General features: G+C 36.9%; 1 protein-coding gene across 2 annotated transcripts in view; it reads right to left on the bottom strand.

The window, feature by feature from the left end:
* Positions 1–23,038, bottom strand: part of Nup205 (nuclear pore complex protein Nup205) — a 738,550-nt gene that overhangs the window by 74,208 nt on the left and 641,304 nt on the right. For both annotated transcript variants that reach the window (XM_090387115.1, XM_090387116.1), the window contains exons 34-35: positions 19,573–19,791; positions 10,400–10,486 (exon numbers count right to left, since the gene is read on the bottom strand). In XM_090387115.1, coding sequence (XP_090243241.1) covers positions 10,400–10,486; positions 19,573–19,791 — 306 coding nt within the window. The remainder of the gene's footprint in view (positions 1–10,399; positions 10,487–19,572; positions 19,792–23,038) is intronic.

Raw genomic sequence — 23,038 nt, 5'->3', positions numbered from 1 at the left:
GGAATTATAGAAGCCAATTCAGAAGAACAGTGCCCATCGAAGTATCTGTAGAAAAGGCATGCAGCAGACACAGTACATCTATGAGACTGAGAGAGGAGAGATTAATGACTCATCTCTGTTAGAGATCAGTCATTAATTAACCTAACTGCCCTCTTCTGAATGGAATCTAAAATCCTGAGAGAGGTTTTAGGGGCACCGCCCCAGATGTGGAAACAATATTCCATGGCAAGGCGGATTTGCGATTTGTACAGAGTGAACAGCTGTTTGGAAGAAAAGTAATGCTGAGAGCGAAAGAGAAAACCAAGTTTTTTAGATGCAGAGGAAGCAATATTTGTAATGTGCTTGTGCCAAGAGAGATTAGAAGTCAGGGCAATCCCTAAAAGAGATATATCATCTTACCTAGAAATCGGAGTGTCACCAAAGATAAGGATAGGAGCAGAATTCTTTGTGCGAGATATAAGACAGGACAGAAATCAACCAAGTTGTCTTTTCCCCACCGGAGAATTACCTGGAGATCGGCATTTAAGGAATTGGTAGCAGATATTCAAGAAGTTGAAGCTGATTGAGCAAGGGAAGGTTTCTCAAAATGGAAAGTGGAATGCAATGTGCTGTCATCGGCAAAAATATGGATAGGATTTCTGGTCAATGGAAGGTCATTAATATACAAGAGGAAAAGAGGGGGGGGGGAGAACTGAACCCTGGGAACTGAACTGAACCAGCATTAGTGGAGAAGTTAGAAGACAGAGAGCCATCTACCATCACCCTCAGTGACCGATCAGAGAGAAAACTGGATAACCAATTAGTTTACCAAAAAATAGTTCGTAAACCATAAGACGGAAGCTTGTTTAGAAGACCTTTATGACAAACACGATCGAAAGCCTTTGAGTTGTCAAGAGCAACTGCTTGTGTTTCACCAACTTTTCCATTGAATTTGTCCATAAACGGGTAACATAAGCCAGAATATCACCAGTGGATTGACTGATGGAATCCATACTGGCGATCGTTGATCAGATGGAAGGTTTCTAGATAGTTTAAGAGTTGGCGGTTAATTTAATTCTCCATTACAGCAGGCCCGTGTTGTAACGCAGTTCGCTTGATGCTGATTCGTTATAACGCTCTTTTATAGATTGCATTTTTGGCATATTTAACGAAATCTCCTGAAAGAGGCCTCTGAGGTCGGGAAAACTCATGTCTAAGAATATATAAATTTATAAACCGACCATTGAATAAAATTTAAAATTTTATTCAATGACCATGTGCCAATTGAACCACGTGGAGAAATACCACGTGTGGAGGTACCGAAAGCTTCAGATTTTTAGCGCTTTTAATGTTTTATATTTTAGCAAATTTTATTGTAAATGATCTTTTTTATTACAGTTTTTAGCATTCCGTAATAGTTTATTGTAAATATTTTTTTTTTTTTTTTTTGTAAAGATTGTAGTCATATTAAAATTTTAAATTTTATTCAATGGTCGGTGTATGAATTTATATATTCTTAGACATTTAACGAAATCGTTTTATTTGATGGAGTCGGTAGCTTGAAAATGAATAGCAAAACAGCATTAAAATGTTTCCCACGCCGACATGAGAAATTTTCCCACGCTAAGTGAAATTTTCTCACATGCTAATTTGATTGCAGTACAGTGACTTGTTACGTAGTTCCAAGATCAACATTTTAAAAAATGATCAAGTATATTGCTTGTAATATTTGCGTTATATGCATTTATTCGAAGTCTAGTCATCACTTAATACAGTATTACACATCATATTGGCCAATACTCAGTACAATATTAGACATCATATAGGTTAATACTTAGTACAGTATTAGCCTATATGATGATCTGCAGAAAACTCACCTAAACAAAAAAAAAATGTGGAACGATTTAAAACTAGTAAGGAATGGGAGAAAACGAAACTTTCAAAAAAGCATTTGTTAAAATTATTCAGGAGGGGATGTTATGTGTTATACTTCTCAACAAGTTTTTAACATAGATGAAGCAGGACAATTTTGGAAACGAATGCCTAAAAGAAGTTTCATATTGAAAGAAGAAAAAAACATGCCAGGTTTCAAAGTGGTGAAGGATCAGTTGACTTTATTGTTGGGTGGAAATGCTGCGGGAGATTTAACATTAAAACCCCTTTTAGTTTACCAGGAAGAGGGTCAAAGTACAACCAAAAATTGACACATTTTTCATGATTAAATTCCTCTATTAAATTAAATCAATTAAAATCAATTAAGTTTGATTTTAATTGGAATTTTAAGTTCAATTTTGATACGTAAGTAGTTACTACATAATTATATATGTATGTAATACAGACTATTTTATATGTACAAATATTTGAATATTAAATATTTTTACCGACATTTGTGCATCTTTTCACTACCGTTTATTATTGATTAGGAAATATTCTATGGCACCGACCGCAACTCACAAATACATATGTTACCTTATGGGAATGCGGCGCTCACTTAGCGCTCTGTTTTTCCGGAACGAATTATCAGCGTTTCTAAAGTACAGGTGACCCCCGCTTAAACGGGAGTCACCTGTACTTTAGAAACAATAGAAGTAATTGCAATGGGACGATAATTGGATGGGAGGGGATTTGTCACCCCCTTTTAAGGACTGGCTGGATATGAGCCAATTTCCAAGCAGAAGGAAAAACACATTTGGAATAAGAAAGTGAAAAAAGGCAGCAAAGAACAGGAGTAAGTTCTTCAATAGCTTTGGCAAGAGACCAGAATGCTTGGCTACCATTAGGGCAAGAAGCAAGTTTTCTACTCTTAGCCTCTTCAAAATCTACTCTGGACTGATTAATAGCTGCTTTACAACTGTTGTTATTGTTGTTCGGTTTAACGACACAAGGGCTACTAAGGCCAAATTGTGTCTGTTCATCGTTAATTTACAAGCATATCATTAGAGATTAAATTATATGCTTCTGTACAAGCCAATATGTTTTAGATATAATATAAGTTCTGCAATATTCGCTTCATTTCCTAAGAAATGAGATAAATCAGGTGATATATTCAACGTGGAGAGTGACTGAAAATTGTTTGACCAGATGGCTGAATGTAAGGGACAATCAACCAGAAAATGACAGACAGTAAGTTGCGTCTTACAGGATGAGCACTGTGGTGGATTTTCTCTCAATATTAGAAAGAGATGAGTATGACGAGTGTGTCCAATTCTGAATCTTGCCAGTACCACTTCCTCTCTTCTGTTTCGTCGGAAGCCAGACAGCCACAGCTTTGGATCTCCTTTTATCTGGTAAAGTTTATTGTTGGTGTCACTTTTCCAGGTCTGTGACCATTTATGGTAGCACACTTTGCGTAGGACAGACTTATAGTCAGAGTGAGGAATCTGGCGATGTTTAGCGGCAAAGTCAGCACTTTCATTTCCCAGAATGCCTGAATGGCCAGGGATCCAGCAAAAATTGATTGACTGATTGGACATACTGCAAGAAAATAGCTGGGAATGAATCTGTTTCAATGTAGGATGAGAAGAGGAGAAATTCTTCCTTATGGCAGAGACAGCACTCACGGAATCTATGTAAATTATGAAAGATGAGATGGAAAGCTCAATAATCTTACTAAGCGCCAACTTAATGGCATACAATTCAGCTGTGAAGCCGCTGCAAGCTAGCGGTAGTGTGGATGAAATTGTACATAATTGAAAAACTGCCACAGCACCTACCATACTGTCAATTTTTGAACCATCTGTATAAATTTTACAGGCATGGCTGTTCATAGTAGCATGAGCTGAATGTAACTGTTTGATATTGCAGGGAGGTATAATATTTTTCCCCCACTGGAAGAAGTGTATATCTTCAGAGACAGACACATATGTCCAAGGAGCAACAAATGTAGTTGTGTCTTGGAAAATTTCATTTAAATTGACATTCCAAGTCTGAACAAGTTTGATCCTGAGCGAGGCAGGTCTATTTTCACTTGGCTTGCTCTCATAGAAGGCTTCCCAATGAGTATTATAAATATACTCCTAACCTGGGTGCGATGGTAGACTCCGGATCTTAGCAGCATAGTGAAGCAGTCGCATTTTTCTGTGCAGGTGTAATGGGGGATTATGCACTCCAATATAAAGACTTTGGATCGGAGAAGTCCTAAAAGCTCCTAGCGCAGTCCTCAGAGCACTGTGATGAATCAAATTTAGCCATTTTATAGTAGTGTTCCGAGCAGAGTCATATTGAAAAACACAATCTAGCCATGAACAGATTAAACTTCTATAAAGATGCAGTAAAGTTTATTGATCAGCTCCCCATGACATCGACGAGACCAATCGAAGTATATTCAAATGCTTCATAGAAGAAGTTCTCAAATAAGTGATATGTGCTTGGAAATTTAGTTTGCTGTCTAATTTTAGTTCAAGAAATTTAACGGTATTAACAAGTGGGATTGGAGTATTGTTTATTTGTAGTTCAGGTTCAGAATGGAGAGCTCACTTCTTGCAAAAGTGAGTGACAGTGCATTTCTTTTCTGATAATCAGTAGCCATTCTGTGAAGCCAGGATTCTATTTTGGTTATGGCAAGTTGGAGCTGCCATTCAATGGTATTCATACTTTGAGACTGACAGGAAATGGTAAGGTCATCTGCACACATATAAGTTTGAACGGTTTTTGGGACATCTCTGCCATACTGCTAACTCGGATTGAAAACAGTGTTGGACTAAGTATTAATCCTTGCGGGACTCCCTCTTTCTGAATGTGAGATGTAGAGAGTACATTTTTATATTGGATCTGAAAAGAATGCAATTGCAGGAAATTTTGAATTATTTCCGGCAAACGATCCCGAAGCCCCAGATGGTAAAGGTCCCTAATAATACCAAGATGCCATGTAGTGTCAAATGACTTTTCAAGATCTAAATGACTGCTTAGTCCTCTGCAATTCCATTGTATGTGTTATCCATTATTTAGGTTTACCTAAATTGACCATGACTAGTTGTTGTTTCATGACAAAGGCATTGTGGATATGAGATTCGGCTTTGGTAAGCACATCAAGCATTGATCTGTTCTTTCGAAAGAAGCCATACTGTTGTTCTGGAAGGAGATTCTCTGACTCCAGGATGTAAGTAAGTCTAGTCCATCCTTTCAAAAATTTTTCCCACACAGCTCGTAAGAGATATTGGCCTGTAATTTTCAACACAGGAAGGATCTTTTCCTGGTTTTGGTAAGGCGATAATGAACGAATGGCATCAGGAAGGAGGAAAGGCATTTTCAGAGAAGATCCGATTATAAAAAATTAATAGGGTTCTCAAGTCTTCTCCAAGTAAATGCTTTAGCATAATGTAATGAACTCCATCTGGACCTGCAGCGCTATTGGAAGATCTGTTTAATGATTCTTGAAGTTAACTTAATGTAAATGGTTGGTTCGTTGTATGGGAATGAGCGGTGCGTGAAGAAGTTTATACCATTCTGCACCTGCTTTGATATTCTGGAAGGCGGACGCATAGGTGGCAGAAGAAGAGATTTTTGCAAATGATTCTGCTAATGCATTTGCAACTTCTTCAGGAGTAGAAATGTCTTTTCCTTTCCAATGAAGTATCGGAGAGGGCAGCCGAGCAAATTTGCCATTTAATGCCTGTATTCTTTTCCAGATGACCTGTGTATCTATGTCTTTGGTGATGGTTGAGGCAAAAGCAATCCAAGAATCCCGTTTAGCTTTCCGCCTAACTGCTTTTAGTCTTTTAAAAGCATTTAGGTTACTAGTGGTGGGATACTTCCGGAAATTATTCCAAGCACGGTTTTTTTCCTATTTGGCAAAAAAACAATCTGTATTCCACCAGTGATTTCTGTGTTTTCGATACAGCATGGATTTTGGAATGGAGGCTTTAGCTGCAGTCAGAATCTGATTGGTTATGTAAGTGTTTACATCATCAATATGTTGTCTTTGAACATAAAATCTGTCTAAGAGTATTTGGGCAGAATAGCCACCCCACTTTGCCTTTTTAAACTGCCAAGTGGATTGTTGATCGGGATCTGAAGTTACCCCTGTTTGTAGTGAGCAAATAATTGGAAAGTGATCACTGTTAAAGGGATCGGTTAATACCGACCATGTCATGATTGGAAATATGGATGGTGAACAAATTGACAAGTCTATTACGGAAGCAGATCCGGTTGCTAAGTGGATGTAGGTAGGAGATCCAGAATTTAATAAATTAAGATCATTATTATGCATGAATTCCTCCGTCAATTTGCCTCTTCTATCCATTGTGGCAGGTCCCCACAATGGATGGATGGTGTCCATTAAAGTCACCAAAAAGACAAATTGGAGTTGGGAGTTGTGCAATGAAGTTGTCAAGTTCTGAAAGCAGAAGTGGTGCAGATGGCGGAATATAAATGGAAACAATAGTAAATGATGTACCAACTGCAATGCGAGCTGCCACAGCTTCTAGGGTAGTTCTCAATTGGATCGGCCTGGATGGTATGTTAGCATTAACAAGAATAGCAACTCCTCCACGTGCAGGTGATTCTGAGTTCCTATCTTGTCTGTAAATGGTATAACTTGAAAATTTTGGCAAAACTTGGGGTGACAAGAATGTTTCCTGTAAGCATACACCTATGGGATTGAAGTGAGCTATTAAATCTCTTAAGTCATCAGAATGACTGCTTAGTCCTCTGCAATTCCATTGTATGATGTTATCCATTATTTAGGTTTACCTGAGGATGATTCATCTGACTGTTTTTTGTACATGGGACATTTTTTCCAGTCCTTTTTTGAGAATATGGGGCATCCAATATCCATGGTGTCATCTGCATGGAGTTCTAGAATGGGCTCCTCATTATCTAGCAGCTCATCTACATCCATACTTTTGGTGGGAGATTCCATTTTTTTAGAGTGATTCAGATTTTAATTGTTCTTTTTTCAACTGCGACCGATGGGGTATTTGTGGCTTCGCTAGTATTTTTTGGAGGATTATGAGTATTATCCTTTTTAGAGGTTGAAAGTGTAGATTTAAGCCAATTCGCTAAAGTGGTGTTAGGCGGAACTGATACATCTGTTTGAGCTGCAGTAGAAACAAAGTTTCGAGTGCGAGCTGCATAAGAACAACCATTAGGCATGGCCGACAACTTGTCTACGTGCCTCAGGAAATGTGACTTTATTTTCAATTTTGTATTTTTGAATTTTCTTTTCTGTTATCCATAGCTTACAAGTTTTGGAAAAGGCTGGATGGCTTCCTTTGCAATTTGGACAAACAGGGGTTTTGACTGACTTTACAATTGTTGCGAGCTTTGGTGTAGGCAGAAAATGAAACTGAAGTTTCATTTTCTGCCTACATCAAAGGTCAATTATTATATGCAACATTCTTCTCTTGGACAGCCTTAGCACATTTATTGGAAAACCAAGGATGAGATTTTAAAGTGGAGTGTGGAATAAAGGATTCCATTCCTACAAGAATAATTTCACTGACACAATCTGAGCAAACATTGACATCAGAAGTTTTGAAACAGTAATGCAACCAAGGAAAAGAAGAAAAGAAATCTTGCAGGTCATCCCATTCTGCATTCTTGTATTGCCAAACAACACGAGGCTGGGAATAGCCAATGAGATAAAGGCTCCGTTGGAGAAGAGACAATCACCAAGTTGTGATCTGAGGACCACTCACTTCGACCATGTACTTAGAAGGGTTGTTTGTGAGAAAAAGATCAAGCATGTTGGCTGTACAGTTAGGATTATCTGGTATTCTTGTAGATAACTGTGCAATCTGTGCAAGGTCATTAGAAATTGCAAAAGTCTCAGCATCTCGACCAGCTGGGTCGGTGTCACTAGAAAACAGAAGCCAGCTGGAGTTGTGAACATTAAAATCACCAAGGAAAATTACCTCACTGTTAGGAAAGTTGGACTGGAGAATGTCAAGTTGCAGGGAGAACGATAGAGACAACAGATGAATCTGACACAATGAGGTAGAGAGATTTTAAACCAGAGATCGTAAAGAGGAGATTCCAAATTACCAAGTGTCTGACAGGGAATAACGGAGCGGACATATGCACAAGTACCACCTTTGAGGCGAAAGGAATCATACAGTGAATAATTTGGGCAACTGAGATGAGAAGTGGTTGAATCATCCAATAACTCAGATTCTGTCAGATAAAGTACATGGGGCTTGGCAGACTGTAAGTGGAAATGGATATAACTGAGACCACATATATTTGTGAAATAAACAAGGTAGTTTTAAGCCAATGTTTTAAATCAAACCATGATCTGGTGATAACTTGCATCTACATAGTGTATGCATATCTGAAAACTGTAGGTTTCAAATAACTGTAGCTCAGGTAGTTAAAAGCAAAAATAAGTAATTTTAAAGTCTGCTCCACAAAAATTGGCTGATAACATACACATTGGATTATCTTTTAGACATCAATTGAGTTTGATTACTTTGAAGAAAGATACTGTTGTGGATTTTGCCCTCTTCAGAAATACTGAGTAAAAGATTTGTTCATACACATGGTCTTGCTGTCTAAACTTGGCTTTGGTTGCCAAGAGTATTTCCAAAGCTTTATCAGAAAGAGAAAATCTGACATATTTTTTGTTTTGTTTTTTTCATCTGGCTGAGTGTGTTCTCACATTCAGTATTGCAATGAGGAATTATTAAAATGCCAAGCATAACTTGGGATAATTTGTTATATTTGATGCTTCCTTGTGCACTTTTTAACTCCTGCATTAAATACCGACGTAAATCAATTCTTTCTTCTTTCATAATACAAGGAGCATTTGAAAAGTTCATGGCCTGAGTACAATGGGTTTATTTGGTGAAGTGTGGGAACATTATTTTTCAACATAGTCCCTTTAGAGTCAATACACTTCTGCCACTGATGTTGCAACATGTTGATTTCGGCTGTAAAGAAAGTTCTCTCTTGGGTATCCAGAAATGTATCCATGACTTCACTGTCAGCAGGAAAATGGATGCTAGCCAGGTTTCCCCCCCCCTCCAAATTAGAAATAGGCTGAAAATCTGATGGTGCTAGATCTAGTGAATAAGGGAGATGGTCCAAAATTTCAAAGCCACATTTGCGAAGTGCAGTCACACCAATGATAAACTTGTGAGCATATGCATTGTCCAGGTGGAACAGAATTCCTTTGTTGAGTTCTTGCCATTTGTCTTTGAAGTTTTTGTGCAAACACCTCAATTCTGCGTAATATGTTCTTGTGACCGTCTAGCATTTCTGAAGGTAATCCTGAAGGTAATCCTTCAGAAATACTAGACAGACTGAAACATTGCATTCTGAGCAGGAGGAACTGACTTGGTTTTGGGTGGAGAAGAGCTATTTCCACTGTTTGGACTTCTCTTTTGCCTTTGCTGAAATTGATGCAAGGAAATTTGCTGGATCTGCTGTCAACTTTGGGACCCATTGTGCTGACACTTTTTTCATAGTAAGAACCTCTGTTATTATGTGGTACGCATATTCAGATGAGATGCCCAAGATGCTGGAAATGTACCAAACTGTCATTCATCAATCACTCATCACAAGGTCATGCACATCAACAACATTGGGAGTGATGTAAGCTGTAGGTCTTTCACAGCATGGGTCATCTTCCAGACTCTCCCTCCCTCATTTAAATTCTGCTATCTATCCTTTAACTTGGAATAGGAAGGGGGCATCCTCCCCCAACGTTGAAACCATATCCTCATGGATTGCCTTTTGTGTTAGTCTCTTTTTTCCCAAATATTGGATGAATGTACAGTGATGGATTTTGCCCATCTTTCCTCATTCACACAATTTTGTTGATTTCAAGAGCTATAATTTAAAAAAAAAAAGATGTTATTAAAACTGCATGAGTTGGTGGGCTACTATTTTAAGTGATATACACTAGATACAGAAATTTTTAACACTGTACCACTACCCTTTCATACTCTTTAACTACCTTTAATATATAAAAATCAACACTAAAGGTGTTAACAAAATAGTACTAACATGTAACAAAATTCAAAATTCAACATTATCCAAGAAAATCCAATTTGTCAGAAAACAAAATTATGGATCAGGCAAAAATCAAAAACATCATGACAGAAACAGATGGATCTAAATATGAAGAAGATTAGATTGAATTAATTCAGGACCAAAAACTTCTCATGCAGATACGAAGAATGCTCTAGATATAGACTAACATTATACCGAACAACAGTCAGATTCAACTAAGTGTTGTTCGGTTGAATCTGACTGTTCACTAACAATATAATGTTTACCTCAATCCAATTTGAAGATTATAATTCTTTTGTAAACAAATCCTACACAACTGAACTTTGAGCTTGAATTTCTGAATGTTTCAATTTCTTTTTGTTTTACATATTATTCTCAATTATTACATTTGGAAACAGTAGCAAATGATTAGTTGATGGCCACAACTGTCCAAAATATACTGTTTTCACGTAACTGAAATTGAACTTACCATTCCTGGATAGATAATAATCATCGGGGATAACTGTATCAGTCAGACAAGGGCCAAATATAATCCTGCAGCTACTGGCATCTCGTCCTAGTGGTGGATGTGAACAATTATACTCATTAAAAAAAATATAAAACTATTGATAAGTTGTCTTTATGCTGAATTAAAATTTAAATTTACACCAACAGAGCCAATTAAATTGGCAAACTTTTATATGTGAGTACACTTTAATTTGTGAACACACGTATCAATAACTCAAATTACTACAGATATGTCTCAAAAGGAATGAGAACATTTTAAACATTAATTCAAGAAAGCAAACAAAGTTTCTACATAACTTATAGCAGTGTAATCAGTATCAGAGGAGGATTCTAAACTATAAATTATAGCACTACTTACGTGTTTTAATAATTTAACATATCACATAGTCTGTAAGGTACGACTCTAATATTAGTAAAGCCTTTAGAATCGGTGATTTGGAGTAGATATAATATCACAAATAGCTTGTGTGAAAGTTGAAACCACGTAGGTGGCGATAGATAGTTAAATTTATAATCTATTCTAACTACTTAGATCTTATAAACATAATGTTATAACTGAATACATATAACTTAAACTTGGTAGGAGATACGGAATTCATATAATGTTAACCCAGTACGAGATAAAACGAAACTGAAATATACATATAGAGTTATTACTGCATTGGGATATAAGTTTAGTCTAATATTTTTAACTGTATTTAAATTGAATTCAAATAATGCCTCAGACCAGAGCAGCAAAGCAAAAGGCTCAAGGTAAGGGGAGTGGTGTTGCTTTGGGGGAGACTTGGGGGGGGTTGTCTGAATCACAGCCTTTTAAAATGTACTGCTTGTTTGGTGTTTGAGGACTTATCAGGAATGGGACATGTATTGTATTTGTGAGGGCTCGATGTAAGGCGTGTGAAGAAGTTAGGCACCAACTCAGTGTTGTTATGGGCTTTTATGAGCTTGAAGAACAAGGTAGATGCCCTCGAAGGATTTAAATTGGGAGCCCATTAAGCTCTCAGCTACCCACATCAATGCCTGATTGATCATCAAGCAACACAGCAGCAATCCCCAAGGCACATGAGCTAGTCCCACAGAAACTAGTTGATGCTGGTGACTCTATTGTCAGGGAAATGGGAAATATATTTTGCAAAAAGGACAGTTGGAACAGGACCAGGATATGTCTGGCAGGGGCGAAAGTTGATGACATTGTAGAGCAGATATCTTTTAAGGGCACAAAAGATGATATTGTTGTATGCACTGGCTCTAATGACATTAAGAGCAAGAGAAGGGTGGAATTACTTAACAAATATAGGTCAATGTTTTAAAAAAAAGCCATGAGTTAGGGTTGAATTTGAAAGTGTGCAATTCTGCCCACACACGACAGGAGGGAGTATATGAGTATATGATGAGAGCCTTGTCAATCAATTCAGCTCTGAAGAGATTGTACAAAGCTCAAATTTTTCTCAGGGTGGTGTGTGCTTGTTAACAGGGGAGACTGCTTCTACAGGAATGGGATACACTTAAATAGAAAGGGTGCAAGAATATTTGCTGATGTATCGAGGTGGTGTTAGGTGGGTCGGGAAAACTGCTAGCTTGGGGATACACACTAATAGATTATAAGTAGCTGCTGGCAGAGATGAAAGTGATTCTTGTATTGCTTCTATTGGAAGGAGCAGCAGCCTGGAAAACAAGGTGCTGCGAATTTCAAGGACTGCTGGGAGTTATCATGGAACAGGTAAATACATGGGCTGTGTTAGGAGTTTAGTAAATAAATTTTATGAATTTGAGGGGCTGGTCAAAACATCAAAGGTAGATATTGTTGGACTAGTCACACAGAGACAAGGAATGCAGAATTGGAATTTGGGAGGTACAATGTGTACAGAAAGTATAGACAGGGAGGAGGGGTCATGCTGTTAGTTAAGAAACGCATAAAACTCTAAGGAATTGCATCCAGCTGACATGGGTAGACAGTGCAATGTTGTATCAGTTTGGTGTGACATAAGCACTGGGAAAGCAAAATTGAGAGTAGGAGTGTGTTATAGGCCTAATGACTCTGACTCTAATGACATTAAATGAACAACAATGATGAGTACAGAGAAATAGAGTGGGCTAGTAAATCAGTTTGTCCTGTAATGGGGGATTTTAACTTCTCAGATATTGATTGGAACTTGTGGGTTGGTCACTCACATACTAGCAAGGCTTTTGTGGATTTATTAGATGATTGTTTTCTACAGCAGCATGTTTAAGAATCTGCAGATAAAGGAACCATTAGGTAGCAGTGATCACAGTGAGCTGATATTGAATTTATTCAAATATGTAACTACCATCAAAGGTAAAGGGAGCGGTTTATACTTTCATAAAGGTGTCTACGGTGATCTGAGACAGTTTTTAAATTCTATACAGTGGGACCAACTGATGATGTTACCAACAGCAAATTCTAAATGGGAAGCATTAAAAGAATTAATCTCGGAAGCTATACTTTTCATACCAATTAAGAAATATTGTTCAAGGTTTAGGCTATATGGATGTCAGAGGTCAGACTCATGGAAGAGAAGAAAAATGCATGGGATGCATATAAATTATCAGGCGACACAGAAGCATATGGTAGATATAAGCTGGTCTCTAATCAAGTCACAAAGGAGGTTAGACAGGCAAAAGCAGATTATGAGAAATCTTTGGCAAAAGATGCAAAGAAAAACAGCAAAGAGTTCTTTACTTATGTAAACCCTAGAAGGAAGGGGATGAATCAGATAGGTTCACTCGATATCGATGGCTCAACTGTTGATGATACTGCTCAGATAGCTGACAAACTGAACAAAAATTTTGCATCTCATTCACACATGAGGAATTCTGTACGGAAGTGGTGGACAGAAGTTTATATAACAAGAAGCTATATTATTTAGTAATAACTGAGAGCAAAGTGGAGGAGAAATTGTTGAAGTTACACATAAGAATGGCACTTGGGGTGGATGGGATCTAGTAAGTTATATTAAAGGAGGCAGCAAGCCCTTAGCCATAATTATGAGTATACTTAGACTTAGGGGAAGTCCCCCACAGACTGGAGATGTGAAAATGTGTCCCCAATTTATAAAGGGAGATCAAAGGGTGACACAAATAATTACAGACCTGTTAGTTTAACTTCTGTTCCATGTAAAATAATGGAGGCACTGGTTAAAGAAGAACTGCAGGATCATCAAGGCATGACTGCCATTATATTCAGGCACAGCATGGGTTTGTTAAGGGACAGTGTCTTGTCTGACCCATTTGACTGGATACTATGATGTGGTCACAAAGGAACTGGCTGCAAAAAGTAATTTTGATGTAACACATTTTGATTTCAGAAAAGTTTTTGAACAGTATGATGGAGCAGATGGAACAAATTGGAGCAGTATGGTGGAATTAAGGGCAAGCTGCTACTATGGATAAAGGGATGGTCAAGTGGGAGAAGACAGAGAGTGGTAATGAATGAACATATTCAGCATTATTTATAGCAATCATCACATATGGAGCCAAAGAATGGTAGCACTGAATGGCTATAATACATGGACAATGTGAAATTCTGCAATTTCAACAACTTTTTCTAATACAAATTCTAATACCAATTCAAATATTCTAATACCAAAAGGCTTCCTCCCCTTGGATCTCCACATCACTTTTATTGGCCTCACACGTGCTATTAAGAAGAATAAGGGAGCATTATTCCTCACTAATCCATTCAAATCCAACAAACATAAATGTGTGGCTAGAACTGATAGACTTATGGCAAACTCACTGAAATAACTCAAAAACTGGTGCAACTACTAAATTTTTCCTCCCTGACGTAACTTACATCAACAAAGAATGTTCCACTTCGTTTTTCCTTAACGTCTATACTTTATTCCTATTAACTGGACATGGGTCCTTCAAGAGGCACCATCTGAAGTTTACCCTAGTTGAAGATGCTCTTTGTACCTGCAGGAAACCTGAAGACTGGGACCATTTGATATACTCATGCAATATATACTTAGACCTAAGAAACCAACTAATCCCAAACCTTCAACACCACATCACTTTGGCCAGAAATCAAGTTACTGGAGCCTAATTATGCCTTCCATGCACTGATCAGATATGCCAACGAGGTCTTTCATCATTGCTGGCATTGCCTGCAACCTCCTCCACACAGCAACTGATACCCAGAACCAGAAATTCCCAGTCATGAAACTGCAAATTGGGGTCCTAACCCACTCTTACTGCTGCCCAGGGCCCACTTCTGGGCGGTATCACCTAACTAGGAGTCCTGCTGATGCAGCTTCATGGTTTGGAGTGGGATTTTTTTTTTTTTTTTTTTTTATGAAAATCCCAAACACGAAAGGTATCAAAACCTATAGTACTTAGTACCGTGCATGGGTTGAAAGAGAAGTATGGGGGGATGCCAGAAACTTTGCTCTAGAGACTAAACATGGGTCTCACCACTTCAAGCCTCCAATAAGCAAAGTGGTGGTATTGCACCGGTTGATGAGAGTCATCTACCACCTTAAAATTAAACTAGTTGCATGGCTCGACTGCTGCTACTGCTGGCATGAGGATCTATTTCACTGCATCTCTGGGTCTATCTCCCAACACATCACCATTTGCTGGTCCAGGGCCTTTTCCCTGGGTGGACCTCACTGCCCCTGGATGTTTCCCCAGGTTCTTTTCTGCTGATGTTGTATTACATACCAACGTGGGATTAAAGCCTTGGCTCTGTTGCTGGCCCAGAATCCTCCCCTGGGTGGGATTTAGGTCTCCAGAAATAATCGGTATTGAAGATCTTTGCTGATATTGACTTTTCCATCAATGTAGTTCTACAAGCCACTGACTCATTTGCTCGCCCAACTGCTTTGTTAAGCGGGATACTTTCCAACACTTGTTCTCAAGCTGTGTATCCAACCTAATCAAGTGGAGCTCTTGCTGCAAGCACGTTCTTTACCTCTTCTGGATAACCAGGGGACCATTGTTCCCTGGTGTAATAACACATAGCCATTGTGGTGATCTCTAACTCTTTAATTTGAACTTTGACTGTGCTCTTTTCCCTACCCAGGACTCCCCCCTCCTTCAGGACTCCCCCAACTGTACCTAGCACTCTTCTTTTCATTTTTTGCCTGGGGGGGGGATGCCTCACTCTGTCATCCCTCACCGTCTTCCACTTCCCTCTCTCTTCTCTGCTCTTTCCTTGGCCCCTCTCCACTCTTGCAGGAGTGTGGATGGCCTGTCAGATGTCTTTCTACTTCCTGACCCAGCTTCTTGTGCCAGTGGACGGATGCTGGGAAGCTCCTTCCTAGTGATCGAACCTCCCAGTAACGAAGAGTTACGGGGAGCCTCCCAGTCAAACAACACCCTACTCACACAACCCACATCTTCTGGCTTTGCAATGTTATTGTGCAGTATCACAGAGTACTTTAAAGTGGATTTGTGGGAAACAACAGGAACCACATAGCAATAACACCATGTCCACTAACCCATTGCTAAAAACACCCCTTTTAATTCTTGTAATTTTTATTTTGTTAATTAAATTTAATTTTCATATTCATTTAATCCAGTAACTAAATTTTATTCTCATTTTTATTTGTTTATGTTTTTTTACCTTTGGCTTGTGGTTTTCATTAGAAATGAAGCACATGTTGCTATTTTGCATGCAATGCTGGCCGTTGGCTCCGATGAGAGGTAGGTTTTGTAAGTTGTGTGGCAACATCCTTATTTTATCAGTCATCATCTCTCTCACTCCCTCATTTTCTTTCTTTAACTGAGTTTTATTTTGTTATCGTTTTATTATTATATATAGTTATTAAAATTTATAGAATGTTATTAAAAAATAATGTTCATGAATTAAAAACAATAAAATGTAATACTGTATTTTACTACACTTATTGTGTGGAGTATAAACTCTGATTCAGTCTTAAGAGCTTTCAAGTAGCCTCACTGGAGGTTCAAATGACTTCCTATTGATGTCAGTTATGCTCAGCAAGCTGATAAAGATTGATGGCAATGAAAAACCTTGGTCACTGGCATTTTGCTTTATTGGGAATTTTAAATGATGGTAAATACCATCAGACTGAGGCAGTTAACATCATCTGTTAACTGTCTCAGTCTGATGGTATGTTTGGACGAAAAGTCTTGTTCAGTTGATGGCATGTCCTTTATTTCTGAAGTCCGTTAAATTGAGGGATTACTGCATTTTAAAAATTGTAACACAGGCTGGCCTCGATTAACACAATTAATTTGACTCACAAGCATATTGAGCAAATTGGAAATGTATTAATTGAATATAATAATCAATAAAAAAATTATAATTGGTCCTTTCCCTTGAGGAATGTCCATAAATTTTAAAAATACCTTTTAAATAACTTTTTAACTTTATACCAAGTAAAAGATAATGAAAATAATTATAGAATTAAATGTTTATTGCATAAAACAGAAGTTCCCAAACTGTGAGCTGCAGAATATTTAAAGTTTTCGAGGAAAACATAGCAATATTCGACATCTATCAGACACTGCGTGAACTACTACCTCAAGGTAGTTCATAGTTTCAACATTATTTAAGTTGTTTGGACCTAACTACTGTACTTAATAAACAGAACTGTTAGGTATTTCTTTTGACCTAGGGTGCTGTGAACAGAGAAAGTTTGGAAACCTATGGCATAAAATACACAATGAAGAAACTATTTGTTATGGAAATATTTGAACAGAGTCATTTGAACAGTGTTGGCTTTCTTTTTTTCATAAATCAATTTCTGATAGCCGACAACAACCTTCTCCAGGCCCTGGCGAAATAAATATCATAAAGAATCTAAAACCTTTTGTTTGAGATTCTCTGTGATATGAAAGATTTCATCTAGTTCTTTAACATTATCTCCTTTGCAGTATCATTTTCATCTGGCTCGTTTAAAAATTAGAATTTTTAAATGCAAAAAAAAAAAAAAAAAAAAAAAGAGAATTTTTAAATGCATGTCTGCAAGTAACTTTATTAGTGAGAGACAAACAAGTAACATGTCTTCTTCCGATGGTTGATGGAACACACTGAGGCAGGCAAACACTTGTTGATTGCCCACATGACGTCCGGTAAGCTTAGCGCAAGATTCAAATCTTTTTCAACTATCACATAAAAAAAAGATTGCATTAACTGGAAATTTGCATTGTGTAAAATGGAAAGTGGTATAATTTTTTCAAATAGCGGTAATTGAAAAATGAATTAATCGAACTCGCGTTATGTGAGGTTTGGCTGTATATTTACTAGACTATGAACATCAAATGATATTTTATGCTAACTGGTTTTCACAGATAACTGCTGTTCTGTTTTTAAAGTGCAACATAAATCTGAACCTGACAACTGTCAACATATTACACTAACAGCACAATAGTTATCTGTGAAAACTAGTTTGCAAGTTAAGCAAAGAAATAATCATTAATGAGGGGCGTGGGGTAGAACAACTTTTAAAAAATAACTGTTGTCCAACTCTTTTAAAAGTTGATGCTTTCTTTAGTTCTTTTAAGGAATGATCCTCGGAGCCAAATTAAGTAGGTTTATAGAACTTTGTCCAACACAAAGTTGTAAAATTTTACAGTGGACCATGCATATTCTATATTCAAAGTGATACTTTCACAAAAGCTTTAAGTGTTAAATGTCAAAATTTTCAGGGATCCAAATTAATAAGAAAAAATTCAATTTAAAGATAAAAGTTTTTATTTAATTATTTAAAATGGACAGAAAATTTTCAAATATTGAGATGCTCATAGTAGTAAGCTAGACAGAGGGTTAATACCCACGTTTTAGTTAATGAAATCAACTGAAACTGGTTATCATACAGTTTTATTCAAAATTCACATAACCCAAAATGAAACAGTTCATTTCTCTCAATTTGGTGAACAGAGGCAATTCTCACAAAACCACAGTGGTAGCAACTGTATACACCTGCATGTAGAACAGTGGTTGTTGGACAGAGGTTACTGATTTGTGATAAAGCCATTATGACATATTTCATCTGAATGTGTTCCTGTAGTGGAATAATACTTTTATTTAAAATCTTATATGAAGATTGAAGCCAAATCAAGGAAAATATCTTGATTTACCAGTACCAAATAATTCAATAATTAATGATTAGTAACCACTTTTTATGAAATAGGTAGCATTTGAGAAATAAAAAAATAAATAAAAATAAAATCTGGATTCACTTTGACACTAAATGAGGAAAAGCTTCGTGTAAAACAACATTTATTGATGTCCAAAAAAAAAAAAAAATAAAAAAATCACCGAGAAAACTTGCATTGCAAATGGATATGTCTTATTCAAGTATGCAAAGGGCTATTAAAAAGTTATCAATTTTGTAAGAGGCCTATCAAAGTCCTCTATCCCTATTGTAGTAATGTAATGCACAAACCTAAAGAACTTGGTAAATAAAAAATGATGAAGCTTGGTTCCACTCCAGTGGTTATATCAATAATCAAAACAACAGGATATGGAGATGTTTTTCACAAAGCATCTCCACATCCTCAAAAATTGGGGCATGGTGTGGCGTTTCATTTGCTGAGTGACTAAGTCCCTTCTACTTTGAGACAGTTGGCGAATATATACTGGAATAATTTTACTGCCCTATTTAACAATGAAAAATATTATTACTTTCAGTAAGATGGAGAAAATTATCACATCCAATAAAACACTTTCAATGCTGAGACGTTTTTAAGTTTGTCTTATTAAAAAAAATTGTGGTCCTCAAGATCCTCAGATTTAACAATGCCAGATTATTATTTGTGGGGCTTGTTGAAAGGGCAAAGAGTATGAAAACAATCTCTATACTAGAGAAATGAAAGCCAACATACAAAAAGAAACTGAAAGGGTCATTCTACATGTTGGTTTTTTGTAGACATTCAAACATTACAAAAGGCATCAACAAATATGGATGCAAATAAAATAGTTAATTGCATGTGTATTCAAGAAGTCAGACATCTTCAACATTTATAATTTTAATTATTGTTATTTGGATTGAATGAATTTTGAATCACCCTATAGTGCTCTTATTCTTCTCTGTTAAATGATGGCTAATCAACTTAGGTCTAAAAATAATAAAAATCAAAATGAAGTCATTTTTTTAGATTCTTCAGAGCAAATAATACGCTCTAACTGCAGAAGAAAAATACCTGAATGAGACACTGTTGTGCAGCAGAAGCATAGTATGTTGGCAATTATTTGTAGTTTTGTAAGTGAAATCTGATCTATAGCACTTTGATCCATTTGGTGAGAATTTCCAAACTGAGCAATGACAACTTGAGGAAGCAAACCAAGAAGTTGGTGTTGTAACAGCCCCAACTGACCCCGCTGTTCTACCAAAGCTGTATCTCCAGCTACTTCACCTGTGTCTGAAAAATAGTATGGATTAGTTTATTCAAGAGAAAATTTAGTTACAATAAATGCAGCGTTGTGTTATACTTTTGTAAATATTATAAACCTTAATCTTACAAATAAACATTATGTATAGTGAAATTTCAATTTGTTTTAAATACAGGTAATCCTCGTATAACAGGGTAGTTAGGTTCCTATAAAATGTTGTGTTATGCGAAACCGTATTATACGGGGACTAAGAAAAAAGTACAAAGGGGGAGGATACGTTTACAAAGTAAAAAAAAAAAACACCATTCTAGATTGTATCTTCTGCTCTCTTTAAAAAAATCAGTAATGTGGGTTTGTTTGCTTTTGCTTGATAAATCTTTGTGAATTTCATTGTATGGAACTAAGCATTTTTGAAGCTACCCTTTCGACTCCTTTCAGTCAAGAATCTGCATTCAAAAAATAAGATTCTAATTGCTCGGATAACTTTATGCCTTCCCGTACGCTTTTTAGTGTAAAATTTGGAATTTTAGAATTTTCATCTGCACTATCATCCTCTGAATTGATTTGATTTTACCTCTGATGCCATTTCCACCAAATCCGCTTCGCCAGCCTCTTTTTCTACCAGTAATTCTTGAACATCTTCAGTAATCATATCTTTTTTTATTTTTTTGGAGCATCAGCAACTAAGGCCATGTTACTCTGTGTATATTGTCTATTGTGTGTCCTGAGGTCAATTTTCTGTTTTGCTGGACGAAAAACTGAGGTTCCAGGAGAAAAAGCCATGCCGCCCGAGCCCAACTAACTCAGCCACGTTATGAAAAAGACCCCAAACATTCCTCCAATTGCTGATGGGATTTAAACTCAGGTTTTTTCCACCTGGTGTGGGGAGGAGGGCGATTCTATCAACTGTGCTACCAACAAGGGCTTCAGTAGTCATATTATCAAAACCTTCCCCTCCTACCGACATAGCAAGTTCTACTATCGCACCGATTCCATTTTCTGCCGGTTTGACCATATTTTCTGAAAGAACACGTTGATGGTTTTACTTCTTTTCTGATGCAGTCCACAATTGAGAAATGTTTCCATTACTTCAACAGATTTGGAATCAATTTTTTCCGAAATCCATCGTAACGATTTTCTGATGTAATGAGCAGTGGCGGCTCATGACTCTGATATATGGTGGTGCTGCTTCTTAACGTTACATTAAATTGCCTTGGTTATAAGACATGTAGACATAGATGGTAATAATAATAATAAGCAAGTTACTACTACAAAATAGTACAAAACATTAACTGAACACTTACCATTAACAGACATGGATAATCTCGAAATTTTATTTAAAAATAAAATCCATTCTTCGGTTTTTATTTGTTGAAAATAGAATAACCTTTTCATTCAAGTTTGGTGCCCTGTTCAAATTGGCACCACTCACTCCACAGTTCCTTTGACTCGTTTTATCACCTATAACAAATACATATTGGCAACCTGTCAACCAAACACTGACACAACCACTGGGGACAAAATGTGGAACTGCGTAGCGCACAGTTTCACCTATGGTTAAACTTCAATGTTGAAAACGATTTCGTGTTTTTATTTGTTTATTATTGAAATGATTATTGGAAATAGAGGATGAGTATAACTATATGCAGGACATGTTAATAAAAATATTCATTGCATTGCACTGTTCTTCACAAAATTTCACATAACCCCATACTGTATATTTAGATTTAAAAAGCAGGGGGCTTGTTGTTTGTTATTTGGTTTTAGGAGCATTAGCAACCATGGCCATATTGCTCCGGGGATATGCAGTGGTCATTCCCTGACCTTTCCGCATCCTCTGTGTTTGATGGTGACGGGCTCGAACCCCGGTCTAATCAAGAAGCGTGTGCTAAGCACTGCTGCTCCTGCCCACCTGGCTACGAAGGTGCCAAAAAGCAGGGGAGTGCTGCAGTTCCGCATTGCTTACCAACAAGCCACCCCTGGTGGTAATGAGTTTTAAAGGTGGATATAATGACTGAATGAAAGAAGTTCTATTAACCCAGTACAACTGTGACAGTAAGAACAGAACTTCGACGTTTGGATGACTTAAATCAAATCTTTTGGATGGCCTGATGTGCTATTTAATAGTAATAAAACTTTGAAATCTAGATTTTGTCACAAGTTCAATAGCACAGAGAGTAACATGAAGATTTTCCAACAAAATAAAATATAGGATTTCTCAATAATTTATTTTTGACTAGAGAGTCAACAGTGGGGTTTCAAAACGAGTGGAAATGTTGAAAAATTATATCCAACATAATAAGCAAGGTTTCCCCCCACACAAAACCTCAAAAATACCCTGTTATGTGAGATTTACCAAAATTCTTTCATTTTACTGTGTTACATGGGGATTGCCTGTATAATGAAATCTTTTTTCCTCCAAGCAAAACTGAATGGGCAATATATGAGGTGTGGCTATTAAATAATAAGATTTTTGCAATAAAATGAATATAACGAAATATTTCGTACCTTACAAGTTATCCCCCTTTAAAATAATTGCATTGGGCTAGCACACACACACACACTTCCACATGTTTCTTCCAAGCACATTTTTGGAAGTCAACTTCTGTAAGCTCCTTTAACATATTGGTAATTTTTTTCCTGAATGTCTTCAATGAATTGAAAATTCATTTCCCCTAAATACGCTTTTCAGTTTAGGGAAGAGAAAAAAGTCACAAGGAGCAAGGTCTAGAGTAGTGGTTTTCAACCGGAGTGCCGTGGCACACTAGGGTGCCACAACAGCATTCTTGGGGTGCCGTGTCATTTGGGTTTAAGTTACTTAAATTTATTATTATTATTATTTTTAAAATTTGTATATTTATTTCATAATAAAAAGTGTACGGTATCCATTATACCGTATCTTTTTAATTTTGTGGTGATCTGTAATCGATCTTTATTTAGTATCTCTATATAAAGAATAAAATTATTATACAGGTATATAATAATTAAAAGGTTGAAAACCACTGTGTTGGGTATTTCTTTTGGCATAGGGGTGCTGTGAAAAATTACTGGGACACTAAGGGCACCGTGAACCGAGAAAGTTTGGGAGCCTCTGGTCTAGAGAGTAAGTTCATGTTCGCAAACAGGGATTTTTTTTTTTTTTTTTTTTGTCTAAAACTGGCAAACAGAGAGCACATTGTGTGCTGGAGCATTGTTTTTGATAGAGAAACCAATCGGCCTAACACAATTTGGGTCTCTTCCTTTGAATTTTTTCACACAGCTCTGTCAGAATTTTAA

Source organism: Mastigoproctus giganteus, chromosome 13, assembly GCF_048544385.1.
Source record: "Mastigoproctus giganteus isolate SK-2022 chromosome 13, ASM4854438v1, whole genome shotgun sequence".
In the NCBI taxonomy this organism is placed as follows: domain Eukaryota; kingdom Metazoa; phylum Arthropoda; class Arachnida; order Uropygi; family Thelyphonidae; genus Mastigoproctus; species Mastigoproctus giganteus.
This window is presented reverse-complemented; position numbering and strand designations above follow the sequence as displayed.